General features: G+C 28.0%; 2 protein-coding genes across 3 annotated transcripts; one reads left to right on the top strand and one right to left on the bottom strand.

The window, feature by feature from the left end:
* Positions 1–4,165: 4,165 nt before the first annotated feature.
* LOC100810354 (GDSL esterase/lipase EXL3-like) lies at positions 4,166–9,603 on the bottom strand. Of its 2 annotated transcripts, NM_001415731.1 has the most exons (6): positions 9,256–9,603; positions 8,995–9,125; positions 8,658–8,891; positions 7,848–8,103; positions 7,029–7,249; positions 4,166–4,594 (listed from the first exon to the last, which is right to left on the bottom strand). In NM_001415731.1, exons 1-5 carry the CDS (start codon positions 9,539–9,541, stop codon positions 7,056–7,058), a joined length of 1,101 nt encoding a protein of 366 aa, NP_001402660.1. In that variant the 5' UTR covers positions 9,542–9,603; the 3' UTR covers positions 4,166–4,594; positions 7,029–7,055. The 2 variants fall into 2 exon arrangements, with proteins under 2 accessions (NP_001402660.1, NP_001242335.2); NM_001255406.3 differs by lacking the exon at positions 4,166–4,594 and having other exon boundaries at positions 6,816–7,249.
* A 1,431-nt stretch (positions 9,604–11,034) lies between these two features.
* Positions 11,035–11,601, top strand: LOC100810220 (uncharacterized). Its single transcript, XM_003538838.5, has one exon. The coding sequence runs from the start codon at positions 11,035–11,037 to the stop codon at positions 11,599–11,601; it is 567 nt and encodes a 188-aa protein (XP_003538886.1).
* Positions 11,602–14,158: the final 2,557 nt, after the last annotated feature.

Below are 14,158 nucleotides of genomic sequence, written 5' to 3'. Positions count from 1 at the left end.
TAATTTATTAGTAATATACTGTATCAAATAACAATATTTTCAACGGATATATCCATTAAAAAGTATTAATTGATAGTTTTGGAAAACAAAAAACAAAGAACAATATTGAATGTCTCTTTATTTATGGACTAATTTATTTTATAAAAAATAATAATATTTAATATAATAGATTGAATATGTTTTAATTATATCTTAAAGGTCATGTCAGTAAGATTCTTTTGAAAGTGGTGTGATTTATGAAAGAAAAAGAAGGTTGGTTAGATTGGAAGTTGAGAGGTTGAAAAGAAAAGGAAAAGAGGGAGTAGCAAAGAGCATTGAAGAAAAAGGGCAATAGCATGATTTAAGGGAGAATAATGAGATTAATTATGATAAAAGAAAGTGTTGATTGAAGAGAAACAAAAGGCAATGGTGAGGATGAGAGAGAGCGCACATGTGGTGAGGTGCACGTGGCTTCACACTATCCCCACCATCTACAATTTCATGCAGTGGACTATGGTCTATGGATGCAAATGGATATGGATTAACTATGGTCTTGTCTTTGTCTTTTTCGTCAATGAGCAAACTAATTATAATCTTTTCAAACAAAATTTTATAAAAGTATTATGTAAGTTTGTTATAATAAAAAATAACTTTATTCAAAAGCCAAACAAAATTTATCCTACAGTCTTACGTCTATCCATTAATAATTTTAATACATGCCATAAAAGTGTATCAATGATTTATTTTAATTATGAATTTAATTAAGACTACTGTTATGGTTGGGAAAGGAGGTCTAAAGGTGAAATGAAGAAGTCACAGCAATGGGTTCCAATTTCATACATGTATTACTAAAATATGTTTATTATTCATACATGTATTATTTGTAACTATTGGCTGAATAATGACTGTGATTGAAAAAACAATATTTAGATTGGAATCTAATAATAAATTGGAAATTTTTTGTTTTTATAATGATTTTGAATTAGTTGATAGCTTGAAATATTTAGATTGATAGTATATAAAAAGTAGTAAACAAAATGTTATTCTAAACATTAAAATTTTTAAACTTGAAAATATATTTCATGTTCCCATGAATATAATCATATTTAATAAGAATAAAAAATATATTTATTTTTCAAAATATCTTTTAGTCGCGAGCCACAAACTATGCCTCGAGGTATAAAAAAAATGCATTAACAAATTTGAGAGACAAATAGATCTGAGAATTCATTTTATTCTTAAATATTAAATATAAATATAGAATTTAGTTTTAATTTTTTATATATACTGTTAATATGATTTTTTATATATAGTATCAATCAATTAAAAAAAATTAAATATAACTTTTAAAATAATTATTACAAAAGTTAATAATGTTACCATGTATAGTAATATATAATTGAATAGTATCATAAAAATATTTACTTCCTAAATATATTTAATCAAATTCATAAAAAAAATATTATTCTATTTTTAGTTATTCGACAACTGCATACAAATAAGAAAAATCTAAAATTTATTGTTGCTACTGTTATTTTATATACATGATTGTGCGGGAAAGAGAGTAAGCATGAGAAAAATGAAGAACGATTTTATTAAAATTTAATTTTGTGTATCCCCTCATCAAACACTTTCGTGACTAACTTGGGCACTGATTAAAATGCAATTCAAATGTTTTTATATATAGTGCGATATCTGCCCCCACAATGTCGTGGTTTCTCTTTGATATATGGGACATTGGCCCAAACCTTTAATTTTTGATATATCATTAATTATTGTTATTTTAATTATATCTCTTATATGAACTTAAAAAATTAAAAATTAATTATATGAACTTAAAAAATTTAAAATTAATTAATAATCACAAGATCAATTTTATAAAATTATTATTATTATATTTTATCCATTTTTCATGTAAAATAAATTAGGATGGGTGGAAGACAATTATAATAAGACAGAAGAGTAACCGGTATGACATTATAAAAGTGAGAGGGATTCAAATGAATTTATTTATAGAAATAGGGACTAAAAAATTAGTGTATGTTTTTTTTATTTTGGGATATAATTTTGTTCTAATTGAATAAGATTTTTATATAAATCAAAGTTCTCTCAAAATATTTAACACAATTATATGTGCACGGATAGAAATTAATATAAAAAAATTTTCAAATGCCTCAGAAAAATACAAAGAAAAATGGGAAATTATATTAAATTAATTAAGCTTTCAATATAAATTCCGTCCAAACTTTAGAATTTATAAACAAAACTCTAATTTACATTTTTGTTATTCAACAATCCAACTTATGAAACTGTAGTAGGTTTGATACATTTGGCGTAGGTTCAGAATAATTCATTCTAAAGTTGTATAAATTTTTAAACAGATTTTTTTAGGAAACTTTATAATTAGGTATTTTTTGAGGAAAAAAATTGTAACTAGATAAGCGCCTACTTGTATGGTGCTATCCATGTGACCCACTTTATCCACCTCACATTAGCACACACGGGTGCTTTACGTGCGCTTTTACATTAAAATATGGAATTTATGAATGTTTTATATTAAATGGTTGCGTTTAATAACTCTTTAAGTACTTCATGACCATAATCAGTTCACATAAGACAAACTAAGATGCTGCTGTCATAGTTGAGCCTGGTTTTTTGGTCACGGGAGAAAAGCTACTTCGATTCTATGTGTGATAGTATTATATGGAGATATTGGTTGTTGCAGTACTATTATATTTACTTTTTTTATTTTAATAAAGTTTAGAAGAGTTAGGCTAGGAGATTCATTAGATTCAGCACAAGACTCAAAGTTTAAAGGACATTTATAGAATTTTACGTAAACAACGAATTCTGAACTCACATTCTTATAAAACATGAGTCCAACCTTTATTTTAACTAAACCAATTTTTGTTTGGAGCATTATTATATATTTATATTCATCTTATGTTTGTAGTTTTTTTTTTTTTAAGTTTGCAAATTTTTCTGTTATATTTATCAAAGTTTGGACCCTTTACCGTGCCGACGTGGATTCACGGATCATCTTTCGAACTCTCTTGAGTTCAAAAATACATTATGTAATGTATATTTTCTAGAAAAAATATTTTTTATTAAAAATTAAAATATAATTATAAATTCAATTAAATATTCAGGTGATATAATTAATAAATAAATATATGTTGAAAAATAATTAACATATACTTTTAAATTTTTTTAAAATAAATTAAAATCAATAACATATAATGGGAGATGAAAAAAGTATATGAATGGATGAAAAAATCAGACAGAGCCGAAGGCATGAAAACCATATTTGTTCATTTAGTTAACCACTTAGTTTTCATGGCATTCAAGGGAAAACAAAGTGGTCATAACTTTATGTCTTCGTCCAAATTTCTTTTACACCTAAGACAATCGTTTGTGTGTGGATGGCATAAGGAGAGCTAAGATCAAGATGGCTTTTAACTTGTCGCATGCTAGGAAGTTGTGGATTGGGACCCCTGCATTTTTTTATTATCAGGAAAAAGACACCCAATTGGCAAGATAATGCTGGGTCATGTGGCTAAAACAATTGAAGAAAGAAGCACAATATATGTTAAAAGTGTAATAGTCTTTTTACTTCTATAATAACTATTTCACATGTATGGTATATATATATATATATTGAAATCTATAATAATTAGCTTTAAAGTTATTTTAGGAACTACTTTTGTGATTTACACTGTAAAAACTTTTATATTGAAAATGTATGTCTATTAAATTAAATTGTATCTCAATATATATTAGAAAAGCAAAAATTTAATTGAAAACATAATGATAGCATAAATATCCTATTAATATTAATACCCAAAACACTACACATGATTTAGATATTCTTATCAATGAGTCAGTTTGTTTAAAGTTATTTATTGAATAAGTGCTTATTTTAATAATAAGTAATTTTTTGTTGTGTGTTTGTCTAAATTATTTTTTTCTGTTTATTTTAAGAAGCAAATTCTATCTTTTTTAAATAAATGCTTATTTAAAAAATACTTATTTTAAAGTTATTTTTTTAAAAAAATTAAACAAACTCACCCATTATAGAAATGCAACCATAAGAAAAGGTAAAGTTAAAAAAAAATTATAATATGCTATATAGGTAATTTATTTTAATGTTCTAGAAGCATTATAATTTATACCATATCAAATGTAGAATAGATTCAACCCCGGTTTGTGAGACATTTAGTCAAGGCATTCATTAAATTAAATTGAGTGTACAAGTAGGTGCTTTGTGTTGATAAATTGCATATTGGATTTTAAAACATAAAACTGTAAAAAAAAAAAATCAACCTAATTAAGAACCGTAATTATCGTTCATTGACATTGGTGGACCTTTACAAAGCATGCCATCGCCCATTGACAATTGGACATCATTGGAGCTGTCGTTTTCTGATTTTCCAATTTTCCTTGTCGTGACCATTTAGTTGAAATCACAAAGGAATTCACTGATCTTTTGAACTGTTATAATTAGCCCATGAGATGGTGTAGTGCCAACCATTATGTAGGTAGAATAATCGACAAGAAAGGTAAGCTTGTAAAGCATCATTGGAAATCAATGTCCTTTTATTGGCCCCTCCTCGTCCTATATAGGGCAATCAATCACAATTTTTTTTTAAAGTGAAATCAATCACAAAGTTGAACACAGATGCATAAATTTCGGCAATAGACCATATTCAACAAAATTCTTAAAATACAAAATTTGATCTTGGCGATGTTTATCTATTGTTGTGCTGCTTTTTTTTTTATATAAAAAAAAACATAATTTGTGCTGTGTAAGTGTAACGATACCAACCAACAACCGAACATTTAACATTGGCATTGCTGTTCGGTAGTATTAGGAAGCACAGAAAATGGTGGTGAGGGAGATAGTGCAGGCTAGGATTCAGAATCAATTGGATCCAAGGGGAGGAATGGAAGGAAACTGGGCTTTTTAAAAGCCTTTGTGTTCTCAATTACTATTGGCATCCTCCTAGATTTTTCTGAAAATTGTATTGACAAAAATGCCCCTTAAAAATGGAAACTTGTTTTCTGTTGCATGAGAAAGAAATGCATAATGAAAATAAATTCTCATTGTGTATATGAATTCTTATAGTGTGTAAGAATATTTATACACAGTAAAAACTTATTTCTATTGCGTATATGAGAGTGTGAAATCATGATACACAATAAAAAAAATCCATGGTGTATAAGAATTCTAACACAACGAAAACATGTGTCTTTGTAAAATACACTTTGAAAACTTGTTTTTGTTGCATAAGACAATATACACACATCAGTGATAAAAGTGATTTTGAGAGGAAAAACATTAGAACAAACTATATGAAACTTAATAATACAAGCATTTCAACTATTAGAATATTCAAAATATATATTAGTACAATTAGGATCTACTAAGGTCAATATATTCATGTGGTGTGGGAACAAATGGACAATATAATCCACGAAGGAGCTTTTGATTGCCCATTGTTCCAACACATAACATGAATATATTGATTTTAGTAAACCTAATTGCAGTATATTTTGAATATTTTGTTAGCTGTATTGTTAAGTTTCATTTTCTAACTTTTTTCCTCTTAGAATCACTGTTGTCACTCATATGTGCATATGTCTTCTTATGCAATAGGCACAAGTTTCCAAGGCATATTTTGCAAAGACACACAGTGGAAATAACTCAATAATTTTCTTTTGTTTGTAAGAATCTTATATATAACGAAAACTTGTTTCCGCTATACATTTTTTCCTCGTATTCAATGGAAACAAATTTTCGTTTGAGTGACATTTTCGTCATTATGATTAATAAAAACGTATAGCATGTGCCAATAGCAATTGGAGTGCCAATAGTATTCCCCTTCTTGTAATTGCTACTTGATATTCCATTAGTTAGGCCCACAACCCAGTTGTGTTACAAACAAATAAAAATTAGATAATGCTGAAAATTGGTGAGAATGGGGAGTCTAGGACTTGTCATTTCGACTAGAACACAAATTATGAAAGGCTCGTAAATTATTTTCGGTCAAATTATAATTTAATATCTGAACTTAATTCGTTTTTTAAGTTTTAACTTTTATATAAAAGAATATATTTTTATATGAAAAAAATGCATTAGTTCTCACCATATGTTAAAGTTATAATGATTTTTTTTCATAAAATAACTAAAATAAAAAATATTAGGTCAAATGTTGTGATTAAAATGTAATTTTTTATATAAAGGAATTAAAATGAAGTTTATTTGTTTATGAAAAAAAATAAAATGAGAAACAATATCACATATAAAGACTTAATTTAACGCCATTATAACTTTGAGAAATATTAGTGATTGATTCGTGATCATGTTTTTTATATAAAGTCCAATATATAATATTTTATTTAATAATTGAAATCAGAAAATGATATTAAATACTATTAAATATAAGATAAAATTTAACTGTGTTTCTTTTTTCTGTCACAGTGGAACTTTGTAGGCACGGGTTGGATGGTCTAAGTAATTTCTTCCTATTTTAATTAAGCCATGGTTATGTGTGTTTTTTTTTTAAGACATGGTATGTATCACATTATACGTACGGATATAAACTATAATATTTGGGCTTATTCCCTTTATTTTTAAACTATTTAATTTTAGCATTCATATTTATGTTTATATTTATTGCAAACCAAACCTGTGCCCGGTGGCAACTTCTAACTGCCACCTATCACTAATTAATTCTACATACTTGTTAAGTCCATAATGTCATCAATCATCATATCACCATACTTGCTTTAAAAAAAACCATATCACCATACTTGACCACACAAAAAAAAGTATATCATCAAACTCGCTCATGACATTAAAGATACCCATAAGGTTTGAATAAAGATATTGTCTCATCAAATAATAAACGATAGATATTTTTCATAGCAAAAAGGATCGGAACACATTCTCAGTGTTTCGTATGTATAGCATTTAAAAGTTACAAGTTAGGACCGTAGATGAACAAAAATCAAAAATCGTAAATTATAGAACTACATTAGAAAATTACCTTTCAAGAATGAGAGTGGAACTGCATTCAGAAGAAATCCTTGATTTTGTTATCAAGCACCAAAGAACAAAGCACATTGTAGGCCTCTTCCGTAGGATGGAAACTGTCCCAGAATATGTAGTTTGCGGTATTTGAACATATTTGTAGGGTGAAAGGGTTGCAAAGTATGCCTGCTTCAATAATTCCAGTGCCACAGCATCCTTCGTTTGTTACCTTAAAACCTAAACAACAAAATACCATGAGCAATGAATCAGTCGAATCAAAATGTGCTAATCAAATTTTTGGCATTGAATAACTAGTCAAGATATATAGTGCCATATATAGGTGCATGAGATTCTTATTCCATTGCTGTTATGGGCATTTTCATGCTAATTTGTAGATCTCATGGACCCACGCGCGCCAAGAGTGTAAGGCAAACAACCCAACAATTATACGAACATGCAAGTGAATTTTATGTAACTAGTTAGTTACTAATAATTTCCTTTTATATGAAAAGTCTCTCAATATAACGACAACTTTTATATTTTGTGTTCTGAAATTCAGGGTCCATCCAACAACTGAGTGAGACCTAAATGTTTTAGATATTTTTATCAATATATATGTGGTTTTCTATAACATATATGACTTTTTTGTTATGTAAAAATTAATAATAATTCTTTTTTTTTTGTCTAAAGTTTATGTTTTAGTTGTTTTATTTTGGGTGGATCCTATTATGAATAATTGGTGTATATAGGATAAAGTTCAGAAATTATATTGAGCTACTTAGAAAAGATATGATTTGTAAAAAAATAAAAGATATGATGGTAGATGTGTCTGTACCATATGTGGAAGGGTTTTGAATCATATTCAATAATGGGTTGTAAATATCAAGGTACACAAATCTAGCCTCGGGGAAATTTTTATTTAGGGCATCAGTTTGGGATGAGAGTTTGCTGTTGAAGAGCATTGCTGCTTGGTTTTCAAAATCTGAACATGATCTCAATATGCCTCCTTGAATTGTTCTTTGTGAGGGCACGCACCCAAGAACAGGCAAACCAATTACTCCAATTCTTCTAGCTCCTAGTCCATAAAGTTCCTGCATTCAATTCATTTTTATATATTAAATATTTTTATGCAAAGATATATATATATATATATATATATATATATATATATATATATATATGAATATGAACTAGGTTTTAAGAAACGGCTGTCCAAAATAAAAGTCTAAACCAAATTGTTCATTTGGACATGTGGTTCACACATGGACGTGGGCTTTAGACACATTCACACGCACATTCATGTTAGATGCTTCGAGTGCAATTGGATTTTGAATTTTGACCCAATATGAAAGGGTAGAAATAGAATTGGCTGTTAAGCAACCCTTCAAAGGAAAAATCCAATTGCCAACTACCAACAACGACTAATGCCTAATGACAATGTCATTTGCCAACCATATTGCTCTACCCTATTTTGACCATAGTGTTGGGAACAGCTACATATTCCATCATGTCTGAAAATTTATCACCTAGACCATAGTTTCGCACGTTTAAGTCGGTTAGCTTCAAAATGTACTGGAAAGTGCGCACATGCAAAGAAATATGATAACTTCTAACTTCCTCTTTTTGTTCTTTAATTAAAACATACCTGCAAGAAGTTTGTGGCTTGTGAAGCCATTAAGTCCGTGTATTCTGGAACGTCATAATGTGCTCTCCTAACCGGTGATAGAGAGTAAGTATTGGCAATGTCATTACTTCCTGTGCACAAGACGTATATGCTTTTTGATATTATTGTGGCCATTCTATTTTCTCCAACTGTTTCCTTTATCTTGTTTTTGTATTCGCTGAACTTGTCTAGTTGATCTGATAATGATAGCACGGACTTTTGTGGCACATGGCAAAGAAAGTAAATTTTAGTTAGTTATGGTGAGGAAAATGATTAAATGAAGATATATAAATATAAGGTTTTATGGACGGTTATTTACTACTGTTTTAGAAGTTAGAGGATCATATCCGGAGCCACCGGATGCAAAGCTGACGCCTGTGAGGAGATCTTGAGGTTGCAGTTTTGGATCAAGATAAGCTGGTAAAATCTTCTTGACTCCAAATTTTGCAGCTGAAAAAGACAAAAGGAAATTTGTTGAGAAATTGAATAAGAAGATGAACATGTTCTGATGTTCATTCTGTTATGCTTATGCATATTGTAGCATGTGGTAACATAGTGCAAGAGTAATGATTTTTTGTACCAATGATGTCTGATGGGGTTAAACCATTGCTGAACCTCCCGGTTGGTTGATTTCCTCCAGCAAAATCTCTACCATATGGTTGGAAATTGCATTTGAGTATGGTGTTGATGTAGTTGTTGTTACCTGAATCCACTATAGAATCCCCAAAAACAATGACTGCTGGGACAGTTTCATTGTTTGGTAGACTCACAGCACTAACATGTTGTTGAGAGATGATAACAGTGGAAAAATACCAAAGAATGACTATAGGCAATTGAGAAAGAAGATTTTGAAAGAGAAACTTCATGTTTCTATGACTTGTGCCCTGCTTTTCTTTACAAAGAACCTAATGATCCCTTGTTATTGTGGATACATCTTGAGCTTGGTGCAAGACTGCAAGCTACTTATAGCAAAGCTAGACTTCTTTTTATTTTTTTATTTGGTTGCATAGACAATTTATTTATTTATTATTATTAGTATCTAATAAGTTTTTATCCCAACAATTTTTTTTTACAAAGAATTATATGATATGATGTCTTAAAATTATTAATTTTATTTTATATTGATCACAAGTATCCTCTACTCAAATTAGGGGGGTGTATTGGATTAAGATTTCAAAGGATTTTAAAAGACTTTTTTATGATTAAAAAGTCTTGTGGTATTCAATCAAGACTTTTATAAAATATAAACAAATCTTGTGGTATTCAATTAAGATAATAAAGATTTTTTTTTCAGGGCAACAAAATCTGTTGGTATTCAATTGAGATTTCTTACCACTTTTAAAATGTCTTTTGGTATTCAAAAGTAAATAGATTTTGATGGATTCTTTTGTGGAATGGATTTTGAGAGACTTTTTAGTTAGAAATACACATAAAATACTCCTCCAACAATCTCACCCAAACCCTTGAGACTTTTCATAATCTTCCAAAGACTTTTTCTTCTCCTGCCGAACAAGACACAAACCACTACCAGGTTCATTCTCTTACAACTTTTCAATCAATTTTACCTATTTTTTTAATGGCAATCGATAGTCAATATTGTTCATACTATATGATATTACGCAAATCAAAAGAAAAGGGTGTTGTATATGCTTCAAGATTTCGTATTCATATTGTTTTCAACGTCCAGGCAATGAATATGCATCAAAAGAATGGCAATTGATATGCATCAAGATTTCATATTGTTTTTTTTTAGTACTGTATATGCAAATCAAAATAAAAAACTCTTTTTTTTTTCTGTTTCTTCAACTTGTTTTTTTACAACGTCCATTATTATTATTATTATTTTCTTGTGTTATTATTAAAATGTTAATTATTAATGTGTTATTATTATTTTTTTGACAGCGTGTTATTATTATTATTATTGTGTTAATAATTTTTTAATTGTTATTGTGTTATTATTATTGTTATTTTGTTAATAGTTTTTTTTTAAATGATTTTATGATATATGAGTATTATTTTTATGGAAAATGCTAACATGTGCCCTTAAGACACTTGTTAGTGTATTATGTATAGAAATTTTGTATTGAAAGTTGTGCAATTTACTTTTTTAAAAGTAAAAAATTGTTGTTTTTAAGACATAGTTACTATTGGAAGTATCCTTAACATGTGCCCTAAGTGCGCATGTTAGCATGACCCTTATTTTATTATTAGGTAGTTTTTTATTGGTTTTTCTATTGAATTGTATATTATTCGGGATATAGTCACTATACTTTTGACAATTAGGAAACAATAACTATTTTTGTCAAATAACTAGTTTCTTATATATATATTAGCTGCTTGTAACTTTGATTTGAAATTCATGTACGTTCTTAGCGGGTGGGAGGGTTCAGCACATGATTCCAAGGTGTTAAGTGATGCTTTGGCAAGGAAGAATGGACTTAAAGTGCCCCAAGGTAAGTATTATCTGGTGGATTGTGGATTTCCTAATCGACGCAAATTTTTAGCCCCATATCGAGGTGTACGATATCATCTACAAGATTTTGCAGGTCACGGTAATGACCCTGAAAATGAAAAGGAATTATTTAATCTTCGGCATGCATCCTTAAGGAATGTGATTGAGAGGATATTTGGTATTTTTAAATCGCGGTTCACAATTTTTAAGTCAGCACCTCCATTTCTATTTAAAACACAAGCAGAGCTTGTGTTGACATGTGCAGCACTTCATAATTTTCTTCGCAAAGAATGTCGTTCTGATGAATTTCCAGTGGAACCTACTGACGAGTCTTCATCTTCATCTTCAGTGTTACCAAATTACGAAGACAATGATCATGAACCCATTGTTCAAACACAAGAGCAGGAACGAGAAGATGCTAATATATGGAGGACTAATATAGGTTCAGATATGTGGAAAAATGCTAATAATTAGGCGAACATGAAGTGAGAATCACTTTGTTATTATTTTTTTAGGCAATAATGACTTTGTTATTAAAAGGTTTAAAATTTCTATCGTTTTTATTTTCTTTATTCAAACATTATAATTTATTTATCATCTTTTTCATTCACTTTTGTAACTTTCGTTATTTTTTTGTTTAAAATGTATTAATCTTTCAAAATCTTAAAAATCCATAAAGTACTTTGAAATCTTTAAAAATCTGTGTTAGAAATCCATTAAAATCTTGGGTTAAGAATCCTGATTGTAAAAAGTCTTTTAAAAAAAATCTTTTAAAATCCCACAAAATCAATACAATCCCACATAATCTTTTAAAATCTTTAAGATTGTTTTTGTCAAAATATTCTCTCAAAATCCCAATCCAATACACCCCCCTTAATCATATTCAAATCGATTAAAATAACTATAGACGATAGTAAAGTATTTTCTCAAATATTTAGTACATTAGCGTACTCATTATTATCACAAATTGTTTTTTTTAAGAAACTATTATAAATTGTTAGAACATAGAAAGATTGTTTACTAAATATCAAACAAAATCCAATAACCAATGAGGCATGCTATGCACCCCAAAAAACTAAGAAATCAATCGATTAATTAATTCATTATACTTTCTTTTTGTGCATGCACGAGAAATATCCATTGACAAATATTATATTCCGCGTTAGCACTTAATTTTGTTGAGAATAAAAAATATATAAGGAAGGAAATCCTGAAAAAATATTTATTTATTTATCAAGTGAATAACTAATTTTATCCAAATTATATGAAAAACAATTTAAGATTGAGACCATAATTTTATGGATGTCGAAATACATAAAGTGCCCCTTTATAGAAGAGAAATGGAGTGATCGAGCCTCTTTCTTGTAACTATTTTTCAAAATCATTTTTAGTTCCCATTCAAATCCAACTAACTTTACCTTATTTCTTTCCTTAGCTAAATCATTTTTTTCAATCGAATCTTCTTATTTTCCTTCTTTCCTTAAACAAAGGAATTACAATTAGCATAAAAAAAAGGAATTGCAATTAAATCTTTTCACTTTTCTTTTTTCCTTAAATGAAAATCAAATAAATTTAATTGCCAATAAAGGTTCCGATCATCATCAAAACACCCGCTGAAAGAGGGTTTAATAAACACGGGCATCCCTACCAAAAATATCACCATCTATTATTTTATTTTAAATTTTAAATTTTAACCATTTTCTTAATTTCTATTTTCTTAAAATGAAATAAATATAATTACCAATAAAGGTTCCAAATTGCAATCATTATCAAAACACCCGCTGAAAGAGGGTTTAATAAACACCGGCATCCCTACCAATAAATATTACTACATCATATTTTTTGTATTTTTTTAATTTTAAATATTTTAATTATTTTCTTAATTAGTCCTATTTTCTTAAAATCAAATAAAGTTAATTGCGAATAAAGGTTCAATCATTATCAAAACACCCGCTGAAGGAGGGTTTAATAAACACGGACATCCCTAAATATTATCATCTATTTTAAATTTTATTATTAGTTTCTTTTCTATTTTTTCTGTTCTCTCATTGTTTTTTGTTAATCTTGTTCTTCTTGGACCAAAGAAATAAAAGCTAACGGTAACAAATAATTCCCTTTATTAAGCATTCACTATCTAAATAAATATTCAGCAAAAAAATCTAAATAAATAAATTTCTGTCAAAATAAAATCTAAATAAATAAATAACTTTTTACCCATGGTCAAAATTGAGTTATAGCACCCTATAACATGCTGTCATATTTTCACTCCCTTCTTCTCCTTTCACGTAGAGAGAGATAGAGAGTACCTATTAAATAACATGCGAACTTGCAGGAGACAGGAGTGTATCAGACATTTATTTTGATGGCACAGGAGAAGATATAAGATTGTCGTGATAATTAAAAAAAATATGAAAAGAAGAAAGACAATAATTAGTATTTATCGATTAAAAAGCCAAATGATGTTGGAGTATTATTTAGTAGATACCCCCTTAATTTCTATAAATTTATATTTAGTAGATACTGACTTTTCTTTTATTCCACTCCAAATCAAATAATCAATTAAATAATTAATATTAAACCATGATTACGCTATATATAATGCTATATAATTCAAACTTAAATAGTTTCCGTGATTACGTTATTTTGAAATAAAAATTGCAATCATAATAATTCATTTAATCAAACTAAAATAAATTGGTGTGACTGTGTTTTTTATTTAAAATTATTATCATAAATGCACATTAATTATAATTTATGCAATTAAATGCATTTTTTCCAATAATATGACAATATTACCTTTAAATGAACGGGACAAAATATAAATTTACAATCATAATTAAATTTAATCAAATTAAAATAAGATTGCTGTGACTGTTTAATTATTTAAAATCATTATCATAAATGCACATTATTTATAATTGATACAATTAAAGATAATTTTTTTCTTCAAATGATAAACTTATTCATTTTTTATGCTTCAAAAATAAAAAAGGAATACAAAATTTAAAAAGTTAACGTCTATTAACAAGTT

This window comes from Glycine max, chromosome 11 (genome assembly GCF_000004515.6).
Source record: "Glycine max cultivar Williams 82 chromosome 11, Glycine_max_v4.0, whole genome shotgun sequence".
In the NCBI taxonomy this organism is placed as follows: Eukaryota; Viridiplantae; Streptophyta; class Magnoliopsida; order Fabales; family Fabaceae; genus Glycine; species Glycine max.
This window is presented reverse-complemented; position numbering and strand designations above follow the sequence as displayed.

Bases quoted from the DNA above. Each gene is read 5' to 3' on its own strand.
- LOC100810354 (NM_001415731.1), bottom strand. From the start codon at position 9,541: ATGAAGTTTCTCTTTCAAAATCTTCTTTCTCAATTGCCTATAGTCATT. The intron at 9,126-9,255 runs GTACAAAAAATC...TGTCTTTTTCAG, and splicing joins AACCCCATCAGACATCATTG to CTGCAAAATTTGGAGTCAAG. The intron at 8,104-8,657 runs GTATGTTTTAAT...AATTGAATGCAG, and splicing joins AAGCCACAAACTTCTTGCAG to GAACTTTATGGACTAGGAGC.
- LOC100810220 (XM_003538838.5), top strand. From the start codon at position 11,035: ATGTACGTTCTTAGCGGGTGGGAGGGTTCAGCACATGATTCCAAGGTG.